The sequence below is a fragment of the Oenanthe melanoleuca genome, chromosome 3 (assembly GCF_029582105.1).
Source record: "Oenanthe melanoleuca isolate GR-GAL-2019-014 chromosome 3, OMel1.0, whole genome shotgun sequence".
Classification (NCBI taxonomy): domain Eukaryota; kingdom Metazoa; phylum Chordata; class Aves; order Passeriformes; family Muscicapidae; genus Oenanthe; species Oenanthe melanoleuca.
In genome coordinates, this window is record NC_079336.1 from 73960942 (window position 1) to 73977545 (window position 16604).

A 16604-nucleotide genomic window follows, 5' to 3' on the forward strand; every position below is an offset into this window, starting at 1 on the left:
TCTTAGGGACAGAAAGAAAAAACCAAAAACAACCTTTGTGAATTCATCCCTAAAAAGAACGGACAGCATACAGAGTGCATTGCTACTTGCAGTGACTCTACTTGTGTTTAGGCAGTAGCTAATCCATAATGAAGTAATGAGAAGGAGCTTGCTAATTCACAGTCACTTGGGAGAGGCAGCACTGAGCTGTACAATTCAGGGGTCCTGAGGGCACCAGGTCATGTTATAATTTCTGAGAAGCAGCAAAACCTTGAATTTATGGCTCCCAGCAAAACTTAATTTTCTGACAAACTTCCAAGAAAGTTACTGATCATGGATACCCATATGTTAAATACATAAAATGTTTGGAGGAACTGAGTGAAATTATCTGGGTGTATTTTATTGTGAAGTTCTTCAGTTTGAATTGCACTACTTCGGTACTGCTGCGTGGGTTTGACCCAACAGGAGTAAAATTGTGACTCATGGCAGCAGCAGTGGTTGTGAATTTGGTTTTAGTGGAACTCCATTATGTGAGAAGTCACCCTTTGCTCTTGAATGAGGATGGTGGTGTCTTCAGCACCTCCAGGCTGGTCAACAGAACTTGATGCTCGTTGGGCTATACTGGTTTCAGAAAAAAATCAGTTGTTCAGTGTTTCTGTCTCTGCTCCTTTACAGTCTATGGCCTTGGATGTAGTGCTCCTGCTTTACCCTGAAACATACCATTTGTGAGCCCAGCCTGCCATAAAGTTAGTATTTTGTCTGAAATACTTCATGTTCTTCATAGGGCTCAGATTGTGATGTGGAAACGCCAGCCAACTTTGGAAAATACCTTGAGTCATTTTTAGCCTTCACAACCCATCCCAGCCAGGTATGTAAAGAGCTGAAAGTCTCACGTGTGTCTGTGTGTGAATGCATAATTGAGCTAGCCTGTAGAAAGCTGCAGAACTTCAGCTGCTAAGTATTGCTCTCTAGGCTCTCCATTTCAGCTGAAGGCCTGGAAGGCAGAGTGTTTCTTACTCCATTACCACCCCATCAGGAGCAGTTCCTGACACAGTGAACTGAGTAGAAAATGCAGAATTTGCAACCAGCCCTAGTATTAGAGATTTTTGGCTTTCTGGGAATTTGGGATGTGCCTTCAAGGTGCCTTGGTGCTAACTTAGCAGTGGAAATTCCAGCACTGAAATCCTCCTCTGTTCCTCTGTTTTCTCTCTTCCCCCAGTTTCTGCGCTCTTCCACCCAGATCACATGGGGAGCCCTCTTTCGGCATGAAGTTCTGTCTCATGACCCTTTGTTGCTGGCTGTTGTTCCCAAGTATCTCCGTGCATCTATGACCAACCTGGTGAAGGTATGTGGAAATCACAGTTGGTTGTGAGAAGGTGTCTGGTGAATGTGGCCTGTGGGTCATGGGGATAGAAACTACATTTTTATTGTGTCATGGCCAGACCTGATCTCCAGGCTGCTGAACACACAGTTATGTCTTGCTCGTGTCTCCAGCCTTCATCTTCTTAAAGCTGGTGTTAGCTATGATGGTGACTTCTCTTTCTTCCTGACCTTTTCCACTTTGTCTCCAGGTGGGCTTTCCTTCCAAAGCAGACAGCCCCAGCTGTGAATACTCCCGTTTTGATTTTGACAGTGATGAGGACTTCAATGCCTTCTTCAACTGTAAGTTGTCATGACCCTTTGTGCATTCTGTTGTCTGTCCCTGTCTTCCTGCATTTAGTTTAGGCTTGGCAGCTTTTGTTTCATTTGTTCCATTTCATGTTCCATTTGTTTCTCAACTTTTTAAGTCTGGATCTTGGAGTAAATTAAGTTAGGATTTTCCTGGGGCAGCTCATATGTTTAATATTTTGCTGGCTGTCAGATAGATGGCCTGATAGCATTTTGGTGTCAAAGCAAATGTATCTTTTGGTCACCTAGAGGAGGAAATTAAACAGCCTCAGGTTAGGAGAGGGAGGCAGCTTACATAAGACTTTAGATGTCATTCAAGAAAGAAAATGTCTTGGCTGTGGTAGGAAACTTCTGGTTTAGTATCAATAGCTAGAGTTGAGCAATTCAAATAGTCAGATTTAATTTGGATCTTAAACCAGTGCTGGATATTAATGGCTTTATTTTTTTTTTTTTCATCTTGTGTTTTTCTTCCCAAAACTGAAGTTGGTTCTCACTGGCTGGTGTAGTTTGGTACTAACTTGGTGGGTGGGAAGATACATTGAATAAATTACACAAATTTTCACTTTTTACATTTATGTCTGAAGATTTTAAGTGTTGCATTTTTTTTATTGCTTACTAGATAGTTTTGCTTACTGTAATAAATCTGTTTGGATAGAAACTATGAAGTCACTAAATGCACAAAGCCAGAATCTGAAATAGTTTTAGAGAATTAAGTTATACTGAAGACATTACATATATAAGAAATATAACTAATTTGAAGCACAAAATAAAATTACTTGGCAACACAGCTTTATTAAACAATACAAGTTGCATTGTGTAATCAGCAGACCTGATTCTTTTGTGTGGTCGTGCACTGGAACATTTTGGAAAAAGTGAAATTCCTGTTCTGTACTTTGTTTTTAGTATCTTTGACATTGGAAACAAGGCAACTGGGTTTTGAGTTCCAATTTGTCATTAGTTGAATAATCTAAGAAAAGTGTGTTTAGCTAAAGGAAGTGGCAGTTATGCTGGTATTTTATCTCAGTATCCCAAGATGCTCTGTAAGCAGTAAGCATTTATAGTTAGAAGAGTGTTGTACATGAAGAATAGCGGCTTAATTGCACTAAATCTGCTTTAGCATTTATGCCTTTTATTGGTCTTAAAGAATTGAGAGCCAGACACAGTTAAGGGATAAGGAGTTTTTACCTCAGTAAGGTAAAAGGTGAAGTGGTTCACCAAAAAGGCCCTTATTAAACTACCGAGGTAAAAAACCCTTATCCTTTAACTATGTCTTGGCTCTCAATTTTTTAAGACCAGGAAAAGGCATCAGCATAGATTTTCATAATCCATAATGCATTTTAATAGTACTTTTTTTAATGTTAGTCTGTCATTTTTTAGTCTGCTTAAATCACTTCCAAAATTGCCCATCCTGTTGTACCTGCTTTACCCTTTGTGTATCTGTGCCCGCTACACAGCTATTGCCAAAGCAGAAGTCCATAATGTTCATGGGTCTGCAAAATGTGCAGCATCAGCTGGTTTCCTGGTGTGTGATTTTTCCCTGCAGCTTTCCGGGCTCAGCAAGGAGAGGTGATGAGAATGGCTTGTCGTCTGGACCCTCTGACTGGCTTCCAAATGGCCGGTGAATGGCTGAAGTACCAACTCACAGCTCCTCTTGATACTGGACCCATGAACTGTAGGTTACCTGAAAAAAAAGAGGGATATGGGATTTTTTTTTAAATTAAAGCCAAGAAGAAACTTCTTGGCCTTTTTTATGTTGATGCTGTTGGAGTTTTTTAAGTTTTTTTCTAAGACTCCATGCTAGATTTTCAGGCTTTTAAGTTTTGCAAATTAAAAGCAAAACGAAGTCAAAGCCACCCCTTCCCTAATTTATCACTTTGGAGTCTACCTATGGAATAAGTAATGTAAAGCCCCTGGCTTCTCCTTTCCTTCCCCCAAATCTCTCTGCAGAACAGGTACAGTTGTCCCTCTGATACAATTTTACAATTATTTGGGCCATTTTATCTTTGTAACATATTGATTGTTAGGTAAGTTATGCATATCTGGCAAATCCCTTGTCATTCACTTCACTTTCCCTGCTGTGAAGGAAGGCTGCTTGGTGCTCTGCAAAGTCATACTGAGGGCAGTCTTGCCTGCAGTGCTGAGTCTGGGCATAAGGTCTCCCTTCTTTTCCCTTCTCTGATTTGTTCATATTGCTCTGCATAGTACCTCAAAGACTTACGTCTCAGGAGCCTTCCCTTGAATGAAGCAAATCACATGGGATTATGTTAATCGCTCGCAGTGCATCGCTGCCAGACATCTACAGGGAGAGCTGTGTGCTTAATATACTTGAGTGCTTAGGTGTTGCAGCACAGGAACTTACCAGGCTGCTGTTGAGGAGCATGGTGAGAGCTCCAGTGTTCTCTTCCTTTCAGCTAAGACAGGCGAAGGTCTCTGCTCCATCTTCTCTCCATCCTTTGTGCAGTGGGATGCCATGACCTTCTTCTCGGAGAGCATCATCAGCCAGATGTTTCGAACCATGGATAAAGATGTATGTGTATCCCATGCTCCTGCCTTCTCTCCTGGCTCCTTCTGGGTCCACACCAGTGGGTTTTTGCAGTTATATTAGCCTTGAGCAGTTTTTAGTAACTGGTTACCTCCATGCAAAACCCAGATTGTTTGGTGAGCCATTCTCATGAGGAATAATGACCCTTCTTTTGATGATACCCCACTCATACTGGTGTGTCTTAGTTTTGGACAATATGATATGAGGAGTCACAGGACAGTGCTCAGGTGACATGCTTTTACATTATGCCTTTCTAGAGAAGAGATTGCTTAAAGAAAAAATTCTTTTTATTTAATTATCCTCTTATTAGATTTTTAGAAAAAGTTTTTAAACTTCTAACTAAATGAGAGGAACTATGCCCAGAGAGTAGGAGATCAGAAGCATTTTCTCTCTGTCTTTTGTTCAACAGCAGGCAAATCAGAAGGATCGGTTTGATGTAGACTGACTTGATTTTTTATTAGATTAAGCTGCTCATGCACTAATCAATCTAATCACAGTAGAGTAATTATATGGGTCAATACAGTTGGTTAAGCGTGGAATCTGTTGGACAGTGTCAAGAGAATTGGGAGACAGACTGAGAGAGGAAATTTGCCTTTCCCAGAGGTGCAAGCAATAGTATGGGGACTAGAGACTGATGTCACAAGACTGCCCTATCAACAGTGGTGATGCTGCTGTCCTTTTTGCCTCAGCTTTTTCCTAGGTTTTGTAGGAAGTATACTACAGGTTGAGTGTTGCCTCCATTTTCCTTTCCTTTTTTTTTTTCCCCTACCTTTGTAGGAAATCCCAGTGAATGATGGCATAGATCTGCTGCAGCTTGTCCTTAATTTTGAAACAAAAGATCCTCTCATCCTGTCCTGTGTGCTCACCAATGTCTCTGCTCTCTTTCCATTTGTCACTTACCGACCAGAATACCTCCCTCAAGTACTTTCCAAGGTAGGTACTTGCAGACCCTGCTAAAATCACATCAGTTTTTTGTGGTGCAGGGCTCTTGGACTGAACTGCAGGAGTCAATCCATCTTGGTGTTGCTGTCAGGAAAGCACTATTCTTCATGTTAAAGTTGGGAGAAATCGAGACTAAGGCTTGTCACAAGAAGAGTAATGTCAATTAACCAAAATTTTGTAGTTCTTAGCCTTAAATCTTAGTATTAAGTGCATGCTGTGGCCATGTTTTATTTCAAGGCCTCAATGTATTGAAGATTCATCTTTCAGCTTACTCAGGGGTTTTTCACTGACTTCAATGAAATTGCATTTAGATCTTTATTACCTGTTCCTTGAGCTCAAACAGATGTGAGTGTTAATATTAACAAATGATACTAATTTTTTGATTTTTCCTCCCTTTTCTCACAGTTGTTTGCTTCAGTTACCTTTGAAGTTGTAGAAGAAAGTAAGGTACGTCTGAATTACTATCTACTAATGAGCTATAACAGTTGGATAAAATAATATTCTATTGGAGAGAGCATGCTGAGTCTGAAGACTCTGCTGAAGTAGGCTTCTCAAGTATAGTTCTGCTCCTGAAAAGCTGGGGAGTCTAGATATTGCTGATCTCTGTGGTTGACATACCTACTAAGCTTTGGCTCACAAGCTTAGAAGGCCACAGATGTGCTCTAAAGCCAGTACACTTAGTTCCCCAGTGCTGGCCTTCCTGAGAGTGAAATCCCTTCATTAGCTCTGGGTACTTTCAGTACTTGGTATACATGGCTCAAAATGATGGCTGTAAACCCACCAGTTACTTAAGGAGAGCTTGGAGTCTTGAGATAGTAAGAGCCATGGCATCCTCACTCCTGAAGTACAGCTTGTTTGAACATGGACTTCCTGAGCTGACTACTGCTTTAGAGGAAATTTAGTTGCTGCATGATTGTTTAGAGGGAACAGAGGAGGCATGAAAGTGGTTTTTTTCCATCAGTGTTCAACAAGGCAGAAATCTATATGTAATGAATTTGTTTCTTGAAGATACCCTGCATTTGGCTGAACTTTTGTTTTGTTGCATTGAAGTTTGTTGTGTCTGTCCAGGCTCCTAGAACTCGAGCAGTGAAGAATGTAAGAAGGCACGCATGCTCCTCAATCATAAAGATGTGCCGGGATTACCCTCAGCTTGTCCTGGTATGTAAATGCAACTGTCATGAACTCTTGCCTTGATTTCAGTTGGAGTGTGTGGGATCTTCAGCGTCCTTTGCTACAGTCTCTGCTTTCCTTGCAAATAACATTCCTGTTGAACAAATGCAAAGTTGTTCATTCCCTGTACCTCTTTCTTCCCTGCTGAAAAATTTTCTGCCTGAGGAGTTGAATTGTAGGTTGGTAGGTTAAATGTAAGATGGATGAGGAGGAGGATACAAGCAGCCCTGCACTGGTTTTATGGGAATGTTTGCTGAATGTCCATGCTATCACCTGTGCCGGTCTCAGTTGATTCTTTAGCTGAAGACACTAGCATAGCTAATAGCTAGATTTTTTTTTCTGTTACTTAACGGAATATGGGAGGAAAAGGAGAGTATTTATTTTCTGGATGAGCTTGAGATTAGAAGACAAATACATTTAAATTCCACGAGCTGTGTTCTGTTTGTTTTGCTGAAGTAAACAGTCTGCACATGCAACATTCTTTAGATGTGTTTCTGTGGAGTGGAAGCTAGGATTATGGGAGTACCATAGGACACTTCTAGTTTAAACAAAGACATTTTTAAAGGATGTTAATTTAGGTAATTTGGAGGTTCCAGACTGCATTCTGCAATTGATGCTAAGAACTAATGGGTTGGGTTTTGTTCCACTTTTATTGGTCCTTGAGCTATAGCTGTCTCTTTCCCATAGCCCTCCAGACATCCTCACTAGAAGAGCCAAGGATCCATAGTTGTCCCAAAAGAAGTTCAGAGGTCTTTGCTGAAGGGGATGATTGCTAATGCTTGTACAAAATTATGGGTAGTTGTGGTGGCAACTGGAGAAGGAAGGGAAGAAATGCAAGAATTCCTGTGGCACTCATCGTAACCGTATAAATTGTTACTTACCACAAGTAAAGAGATGGTAGAATCCTAAGTCTGGCCAAAGAAGCAGGGTGCTTTCTGTGGGCAAATAAAAGCACCAGGACTGCTTTGAGATGTGATACTGCTTCAAGAGATACAACTGCCTAGGGAGAGATTTCCTCTTCTTATTTCAGTCATTCTAGAGAGTTTAAGTAAAATGGATGCAGGATAATGATAGAGGGTTTGGGAAGAATAGTTCTCATAGACTTAACATGCAGACAAACTTCAGTGTGAAGAGGAGATGGCTATGTTGAAAAAATGTAACAGACATGCTCCTCCAGCTGTATAGTCTACCCCTTCTCTGCTCCCCCTAGTGGCCCTCCTCCATACCAAATGCATGATGCTTTTCCACTTGGATGTGTTTTCTAGCCAAACTTTGAGATGTTGTACAACCACGTGAAACAGCTGCTGTCAAATGAGCTACTTCTGACGCAGATGGAGAAGTGTGCTCTTATGGAGGCCCTTGTCCTCATCAGCAACCAGTTTAAGGACTATGAGCGACAGAAAGCTTTCCTGGAGGAGCTCATGGCTCCTGTGGCTGGCTTATGGCTCTCCCCAGAGATGCAGAGGTATGGGTTATTCTTCTTTCTGTTGGTCATTTCTTCTTCAACTTTGAGCTGGCCATATTGAGGAGATAGTGTCGTGCCCAGTAAGGAAACACAGTAGCCATAGGAGGGTGTTGGGCTGCCTCTTGACCTCCTGTGCTATGGGCAGTCGTTGTGATAATAGTTCTCCTACAGTTCAGAAACTGCCAACATACTAAATGCTGTTTGCTGAAAATTCCTGGGTAAGAGTTGCTTAAGGTAATAAGGGAGCATTCCCCAGCATGCTCAAAGCATTTGCAGAAAATGAGAGATTAAAGACATCCTTGCTCATCCCCAGGAGAAGATAGGAAGCCGAGGTGCTATTAAAGATGAGATGTCTTACAGCTCTGGGTAGCTGGGCATGCACAAGAGTTTTCCTAGCAGGGCTGTCTTCATAAGAGATCTGAATCTTTTAGATCTCCACAGCCCAAGAGAACTGATAGTGTTTGAACAGTGTACACATCTCTGATGCTTTTTAGTCATGTACCCATTTACAGGATGGAATACTACCTAGCTTCTCTAGCCTGCTTTGTATTTGTTAGATGTTTATTGCCAGTGCAAAGCTCTCTTAAATTCCCTGGTACAAACAATGATCCCATTGCTGTCTTTTGCTACTGCCAGAGTCCTCTCAGATCCTGAAGCCTTTATATCCTATGTGGGTGCAGACAACAAAATTGCTGATCCTGTCTTGGAAGATCCTAGTGGCCTGAACCGGTCTAGAGTGAGTATCATTAGCAGGAGAGGTGTAATAATGAGTGAGAGGAGATCTGCCTCCTTCCATCCCCCATTTCTTCTGTGATTATACACAAGGTGTCCTGAGCATGTACTTCTCTAGAATGCGGATTAATAGGTTTCTCATGTTGCAGAATAACAGGCTTGCCTTTGCTCTTTAAGCTACAGTAAAAGAGCATGCAGGCCATGCCAAACCACATTATTTGTTAGAGTGAAGCACACTGTTTCCTACTCCTTGTTTAATAAGAGTTTGGTTTTGGAGAAGCAATTGATTTACATGATTTTTGGAAATGTGGCACAGTGAACTGTATTTTTTAAACCAGGCAAGATGGAAAACCTCGTGCTCAGACTGGAGCACAGAATATAATTAAAAGTCATCTTAGGAGATTTGTGTTGAGTTGTTAGTGTAAATTCTTCACTTGGACTGCTGAACAGAGTTGCTGTCCTTAATTCTGTAGAAGAAACTGATTTGCAGTCCACAGAGATGTGCTTGTGATTTGGGGCTAATGCAGTTGTGTCATCTTGGATCCTGGATCTCTCCCAGCACATGAAGGAAGTGAGGACGTCCTTACTTTTAGCAGCCTACCTGGCTGCTTGCATACTCTTAAGATGGTATGCATTGATGCTTTGTCTGATAGTGAATTCCTAGGCCATCCTGCCAAGGCCAGGGCTCTCTGAAGTTGATGGAATACAGCATGATCATTTGCTGCATTTTTCTGGCCGGAAACTCAACCAGAGTTTCTTCCCACTCATCACCAGGTTAGGCTCACTGTAGAACATTCCCTTTGAGATGGGATGATGACCTGTTTCTCTGAGTACCTGTTGATTCAGACTGTGATCTGGATAAGAAATGCTTTCTCCACATCTTTTGCTGCAGATAAGCTTTTGTGTGTACACCATTCTGGGAGTTGTGAAACGAGCTCGTTGGCCTGCTGCTACTGAAGAGGCAAAAGCTGGAGGATTCTTTTTGGGATACCTGCCCAGTGGAACTCCAATGTACCGTAATCCCTGCACTGAGCAGGTCCTGAAGCTTTTTGACAATTTACTTGCTCTCATAAGGTGGGTCAAGTTGACTTGAAGTCATTTATGTTGACTTATAAATATCTGCCAGCCAAACTGAATGATCAGAGAATGTGAAGCCAGTGGGAATACGGGCTGGTGCCAGTGCCCAAGTACTGTTCCTGACTGTTCATAGTGGGGAATGGCACTGGGGAAACTGGGAGCCTTCTGAATGTTCATTGGCCTGGCCTGCAAGAGGCCATCAAAGCTAATGGGAGCTTGTGCTGGGGTTGCCTCCCCCACCTCCAGTGCTGTAGTTCTGCCACCCAGTTAATGATTTCTCAACTAACATCTCTGCTCTGCCCTCAGCCCCTACGAGGCCACCTCTCCCGTCACCACCAGGGCAGTCCCAGCTCTCATCGCATCCTGTTCGCCTTGTTCTCTCTTCAGTGTTAAATTAAGTTGGCTTTGCTGAACATGAGCAGCAGCCTCCTGAAGCACTGTCTGCTCTTGAAATCAGTGGATGCATACTCTCAGGCTGTTGCTGCCATGCAGTTCCTCTCTGCGTGTCACCAGTGTTGTGTAGGTTTGGGGCAGCCAGGGGAGGAGCAAGAGAAGGCAGGAAAAGGAAATCCTGAATAATAGAGTTCCCAGAATTATAAAGGAGAAATCTCTTTCAGAGTGACTCCTGACACTGGGATTTTGCCAGACTTATGGGACAATTTTGGGAGATAACATGTTACATGCTTGAAAACTTGATGCTCTATCCTTGGCAGGGGCCTTTTGAGAAAGAGCGTTTTCAGATACACTTAGATTTTTCAGCTCCTGGGTTTGTAAGGGAAGGGGCCATGTTACCTGAGCTCTGTCTAGTCAAGTATGTTTAGTAGTCACTGAGCTCAGGAATGTGCTGCTTCCAGAGAGAAGCAAGATGCTGGACTGTTGGGACAAGCACATTCTGTCTTGGCCCATGCTGGCAGTGTTTCTCATCACTAAACTCTGTGTAACACAGTGTGTGTGTGTGGTACTTTGGCCAGTGACCAGGTAGACCTACAGAACTGTGCTTGAAATGTTTTTGCCTTTTATCCTGGAAGGCTGGAGTTTCTATTGATGAGCTGTCAAAAGAGGTTAGGTAGAGTTGCCCTGAGAAGCAATAGCCTCATGCCATTTCTTCCAGTCCCTGTCACGTGTCACATTGTGTGGGACCAAGTAAACCAGTGCCCAAGATCTGAACAGGCTGCAACAGACACTTTATTCCTTGTGCAATCACTGTTCTTACCAGAACTTGTGCCTTAGTAAAGTCATTTGAAATATGTTACAACAAGCTTCGGAAACTGTTATCCAACTTCTGTCACTACTTCACTTCTGTGAAGAAGCAGAAACTTTGTGCCTGGCTGTTTACCACCTCCAAGAGAACACATGAACTATGTTCTCAATCCAGTATATAAAAGGAAGAGGCTCTGTGGCTGGTTTGGGCTTTTTTTGAGATAATGCATCTGTGGTGTTCAATCATCTCAGCTGCAGACCAAAATATGCTCTGTGTACATGGCAGTAACATACATGGAGAAACCTGTACTTCATTCAGAGGTATCTGGGCTCTTCTTAAGGCTGGATGCTCCAACAAGAACTAATGAATCATGTATTAAGAACAGTAGATCTTTATTTCTTCATATTTTATTTTTCCATTGCTGCTGCTGCTGGATATATAGGCCTCTGTTTGACAACTGCAAGCTCATGTTCAGTGCAAGTGTTGATGATGATGCTTATGTCTTTTTGATAAAGCTGGATCTGTGCTATGGAGCTCCTGTTGTGTTCTTTGCTGACTTCGGGTGCCTTTTCCATGTATGTCTTCCTCAAGCCCTCTTTGATATGGATCTCACGGGAGAATATGGAATCTGTAGTCGCCTGTCAGCAGGCAGGAGGTATGGGGATATGAGGAAGGCTGCCTGGCAGGAAAGCTGCCTGTGTTTAGGATGCCTTCAGGGACATAGTTACTACCTGGGGATGGATGCTTCTCTTAGATCTGTGCCATTAGGCAGCTCTCTATAGGGATAAGCAACATCCAGTGTTTCCCACATGCTTATGTGGGAAGTCCCTGCAGGCTGTGTGAGCAGATCTGCAAGTAGCAGTAGCATGGATCCTGCTGAGCAGCTGAACTGAGCACCAGTGTGCTAACACAGGGGGGTTTTCAGGCTGAGCAGGTCTGCTGCTCTCTGGGTAGTGTGTGGCATTCTGCAGCTGTGTTAGCAGACAGAAGCAGTGAAGCTCTTAAGTCACTGGACCTTTGCCAGGGTGGTAAGTAGCTTGAAGGTGTAGGTCGTGGGTGAGATCAAACAGCTGAGAAGAATGAGGTAGTCCAGGTAATGGAAGAATAAGGTAGTTCTGAGTGGCATCTTACTGCGCCTACCTGTATTTGTCTCTGTGTTGGTAGCTGTATTTAATGAATTATTTTGAGGTTCCTTTATTAATCACTGCTGGCAGTTTTCAGAGTAATGATTCTCCTGTCCTCTGTGGTACATAATTTCGTTTGGTGTTCTCTAGCTTCTGATTTAAACTGTTCACTCCTGAATTTAAACCCAAATCATGATTTTCAGCCACCTTGGTGCATTTCTGCAGTCAGTAACTGTATGATGTGATTGGTGCAGAGCCTTTATTGTGGTGGGATTTGCTCATGTTTTGTTACAGATTAAGTGCTCAGGCTCAGCAAATGCTTTGCTTAGACAAAGGCTTTTTTGGAACTCCTGATGACAATGCTGACATTGCCAAAGAATTAATGCTGGTGAAAGAATTCTTGGGTAGATATGGATGCTGTAGGCATTTTCATGGTAGACAGCTCCAGCTTTGGAAAAATTCTTCAATCGTGGACTGTCCTAAAGAACTCATCTTCTGGTTTACAAGCCGTTCTCTCTAGGCATCAGATACTCTTTCTAGCAGAGCTGTGACTGTCACTGAAAATTCCCCAAGTCCTGCCATATCCTTTACTTGTCCTCTCTAAAGCATAAATGTCTGTTGAAATTAGTTTTACTGTTTTCCTGTGTGTGGGGTGCCCAGGAGTGCTGATAAGTCTCAGCTGGAACATGCCTAGGAGCTACATCATCATACATGAAGGCTGTTGGATGCCTTTTTAACTCCCATGGGGAGTGGGTGGTTGGCCATTTTCTCTCCATGTCACTGGGAACTTGCTGAAGTATTAAGAGAGCTAGCCCTGTAAGTGAACATCTGCCTCCCAACTCTGAGACTTAAGAAAATGCTTCCAGGACTCTGGAACAACTAAGTACCTTGTCCACACCTTCAGGATATACTACCTGTCTTGCTGGAGTTAGTGCAGTGGGATTTCAGGGTTCGCCTTTGCAACTCCACAGTCCCTGCATTTTTCCTACTGGCTTTCTGCCCAGCTTGAGGCAAAGCCAACACTGGCATGGAGTGGACAGGAGACATACAAGAGATTATTTTAGTATCTAGATTTCAGGATAGCCTCAAGCAGAAATGCACAGCCTTTTGAATCAGTGGGGCAGCATCAACCAGTGTAGAGGCTGGGATCTTCCCGGGCCCTTCTTGGCAAAGCAGAATCAGCTTGTGGCCATTTGAGGGCTGTTGCATGGTGTTAGATCCAGCCCAGAATGAGAGTATGAGTCATTAAGTCATTTGTGTAGCTCTTTCTTACGAAGTTCACATACTTGCCTTCCTCATGTGCAGTGAGCAGGAAGGTATTTAACACTTGCAGAGAGAAACAGAATAGTTGCGGTTTTGGAGCTTTCTGCTCAGACATCACTGCATCAGGGTTTCCAGAATTATGCATGTAGACCTTAAAAAAAACCAACCAAAACCCAATAATTAATACATGAGTGAAAACTGAGACTCTGGAGAACATCCTGAGGTCTGTCCACCCTCCCTACCCCCAGCCATTCCCATGTACCCCCTGCTTTGGGAAATGCTGCTCGAGGGGGAGATACTGAGTTGCCCTTGATCACCTCTAGCAGCAGGTACAATGGCATTGCAGTTTTGGAGGAGGCTGCAGGATTTGTGCTGTGTGCAGCTGGCGACACCCAGAGTGGAGGTCTGAGGTCTCAAAGGAGAGAGGTAGGTGAGAGAGACACCCCTGCTGTGTCCAGCTCTGAGTGTCAGTACCCTGGTTAAGAGAGGGGACCCATTTTGGCCTGGATGGCAAGAGCCAGCCACCCATGGCTGAATTGGTGTCCCTTGCAGACAGCTGACTGTGGCCATTTCCTGTGGTGCAAAATTGTTCCCAGCTGGATGTGTTGTCCAGGGGGCACGTGTGCCTGCCGTGAGTAACATCTGATCGGACTGATGTTCTCACTAGAGTCCCTCCAATGCTACCTGCCATTCTGGGGACTGTGATCCATCCCTGAGGGGCAGTGTGCATATTTTGGAGCTGATACAGCTCTCCCTCTGCAGGGGCCTTAAGTGCAGAAGATCGTTTGAGACTACAGAATCCATGTCTTGTCAATTTTAAAAATACATTCTCTGATCCCTTTGGCCAAGCTAACAAGTTGTTCCCAGCATCATCTGGAGAATTGCTGGGAGTTTTTACTGCCAGTGCTTGCAAGGGGTGGGATGAGGTGAAATAAGTGGAAGGGGCAGCCAGGAGACTCAGGACATGAGGTGGAGTCACTCCATGTCTCTGTTGAGTCAGCTTCCCCAATATTTTTGCAGGTGAGGAAGGGGGATCCCATGCACATCTGTATGGTCTCACCTTCCTCATCATCTGCCTCAGAAGAGCAGTCCACAAGCTGAAGGAGAGGATTCCACTGTCAAGGGCAAAAAGGGGTTGATTTACATTAGTATAAACCAAGTGCTCTTCTATTTCAGGACTCACAACAACCTCTACATGCCAGAGATGGTGGCTAGGCTGGGAGATACATTTGCAAAGGCCTTGGACATGCTGGAGGTGGAGAAGAATGCTATTCTAGGTAGGAGGCTTCTCTTCAGGGGGAATGTATGGGCAGATTCTTATGAGATATTTGAGTTAGTGATCTGTTCATAGCAGAGGGAGTAAAATAAGGCTGGAGGACCAGCTTCTTCATAGTTTTTGCAGCTCAGCTGTGATTTAAACTGGCTGAAACTAAGACATTAAATAAGTTATTGGTCTCAGACACATTGCATGCATTGAAGGCTACACCACCAAAATTCTTATCCCATCTGTGGGATGGTGGTGGTCTCTGCAACATGGCATTTCAGACTGCAGAGGCTGGAGGGTGCAGTAGTTGTCTTTGAGCAGAATTAGTCTCAGAAGGAGCCCTGAGTGCTGGTGCAGAGACCTGGAGGGCAAGAGCCAAGTTGCGCAGTGTAGCCCTGCCATTTGTTTATAGAGAGCATATTAGAAAGAGGCCTTTGGAGCCTTCTTAAAACAGGCTTGAGCTTGTGAACACAGAAGCCTTTCCAGCCAAGCAGAAGTGGGTGGTCTTGTGCATAAAGTGTGGATCATTACTTTGGAAATTGGGGGTTAATTTCAGGTTCTGACAGACAGTGAAATATTTTGGGAAAGTTGCTTTGTCTTTCTTTCTCCATTTCCTATTTATAAAATGAGGACATGCTTCCTTTACCTGTTTTCTCTGACTTTAAAAACTCTGTGAGGCACCTGCATATAAAGCAGCAGGGCCTTGATCTCTGCTCTAAACTTTTTAATATTGTAGTTCAACAGTAGCTTATATCCTGGCAGACAATACAAATCTGAAGGGATGAGCTATTAGAGGAGGTGCAACAACTGTCAGCTTTTTCTGACTGGGTTCTGGTATCTCAAGTAAGTTCTACTTTGGAGAAATAAGGCAGCTACAGCAAGCTCAGAGGTGGAAACACCTCTGCTCTGGGTGTGACCTGGCTGACTTCTGACTTGCTGCTGTCCAGCTGGCTGGGGCCTGCCCAGCATGCTCTGAAGGTGCACCGTGCATCTCCTATTAATGCAACATTAATGTAACTGAAGCTTATTCCTTTCCACAGGTCTGCCTCAGCCTCTGTTGGAACTTTATGACTCTCCTGTTTACAAAACAGTCTTAGAAAGGATGCAGGGCTTCTTTTGCACCCTCTATGACAACTGGTAAGAGCACCATGTCTCTCACCACAGTCCAGCACTGCACAGCCAGAGCAGTAGGTTATTGTGGGGTCCTGACTTCCTTTTGAGCTAGACTTTGATGTGAGCTGTATGCTGTAATATCCAAGTACAAGCTGCAGCGGTGGCCTATATTCAGTGCTTGTAACCTGCCACACAGACATGGAACTGTCAGGAAAAAGTACTTCAAAATGGGGATCTGCTTTTAGCTCTTCTGCAGTTAGGTAGTTAGATTGGAGCACTTACCTGATGTCCTTAGTTTGTCTCTTTTGTCACTTCTAATTATGTGTCAGGGTACATCAGGTCTTGAAAGTACCTTGTAGTGCTTAAATGCTTAATTCATTGTCCCTCTGCCAGTATCCCCCCAAAAAAAGAGATACTGTGGTAGAATTCCTCTATGGTATTTGTTAGGAATGTGACAACTGTGTGGTCTCAAGATGATAGTACTTGTAGCCTTTGCAGATCAGAGACGTGGTACTTGTTGTTTAGCAGACTTGTAACTAACTTGTTTTTTGTTGAAGTTTTCACATCCTGGGAAATGCAGGCCCCTCCATGCAACAGGATTTCTACACTGTTGAGGGTCTTGCCAACCAGCTTCTCAGCTCTGCTTTCAACAACCTCAACAACATTCCTGATTACAGACTGCGGCCCATGCTCCGTATCCTTCCATCACTGTCTCAGGCCAGCTTGGGAGGCTCTGAAGACATAAATTTAAACCCTGCATTGTTTTCAGTATGGCCAAGACAAAGAAGGGTCATTGAGGAGTAAACAAACAGGGATGCACCTGGTGTTTATGAAGTGTAAGCCTAGGAGAGAACAAGCAGAGTGAGCAGTGCATGGAGTCATAATAAATGCAAAGGATCTGTGTGGTTCTGGAGGCACTGTGAGAGGTGAGTAGTGCCTTCTAGTGCCAAGGGAGCTTGGACAGTGAGGAGCTTGAAATTACAGTGTGCTTCTCTGGGAGATCATGTGGGTTTCCCAACCTACTTTCAAGGACTGGACATTCAGTCTCACAGCTAGGAAATGGG

General features: G+C 43.6%; 1 protein-coding gene across 5 annotated transcripts in view; it reads left to right on the forward strand.

Annotated features, from left to right (window-relative positions):
- XPO5 (exportin 5) overlaps window positions 1–16604 on the forward strand; it is a 29609-nt gene that overhangs the window by 6674 nt on the left and 6331 nt on the right. For 3 of the 5 annotated variants that reach the window (XM_056487458.1, XM_056487462.1, XM_056487461.1), the window contains 14 exons: window positions 764–847; window positions 1199–1324; window positions 1551–1641; window positions 3191–3319; window positions 4059–4174; window positions 4967–5122; window positions 5537–5578; window positions 6182–6289; window positions 7567–7766; window positions 8403–8502; window positions 9391–9572; window positions 14340–14440; window positions 15468–15564; window positions 16098–16234. In XM_056487458.1, coding sequence (XP_056343433.1) covers window positions 764–847; window positions 1199–1324; window positions 1551–1641; window positions 3191–3319; window positions 4059–4174; window positions 4967–5122; window positions 5537–5578; window positions 6182–6289; window positions 7567–7766; window positions 8403–8502; window positions 9391–9572; window positions 14340–14440; window positions 15468–15564; window positions 16098–16234 — 1669 coding nt within the window. The remainder of the gene's footprint in view (window positions 1–763; window positions 848–1198; window positions 1325–1550; window positions 1642–3190; window positions 3320–4058; window positions 4175–4966; window positions 5123–5536; window positions 5579–6181; window positions 6290–7566; window positions 7767–8402; window positions 8503–9390; window positions 9573–14339; window positions 14441–15467; window positions 15565–16097; window positions 16235–16604) is intronic. The other 2 variants (XM_056487460.1, XM_056487463.1) reach the window with 1 other exon arrangement.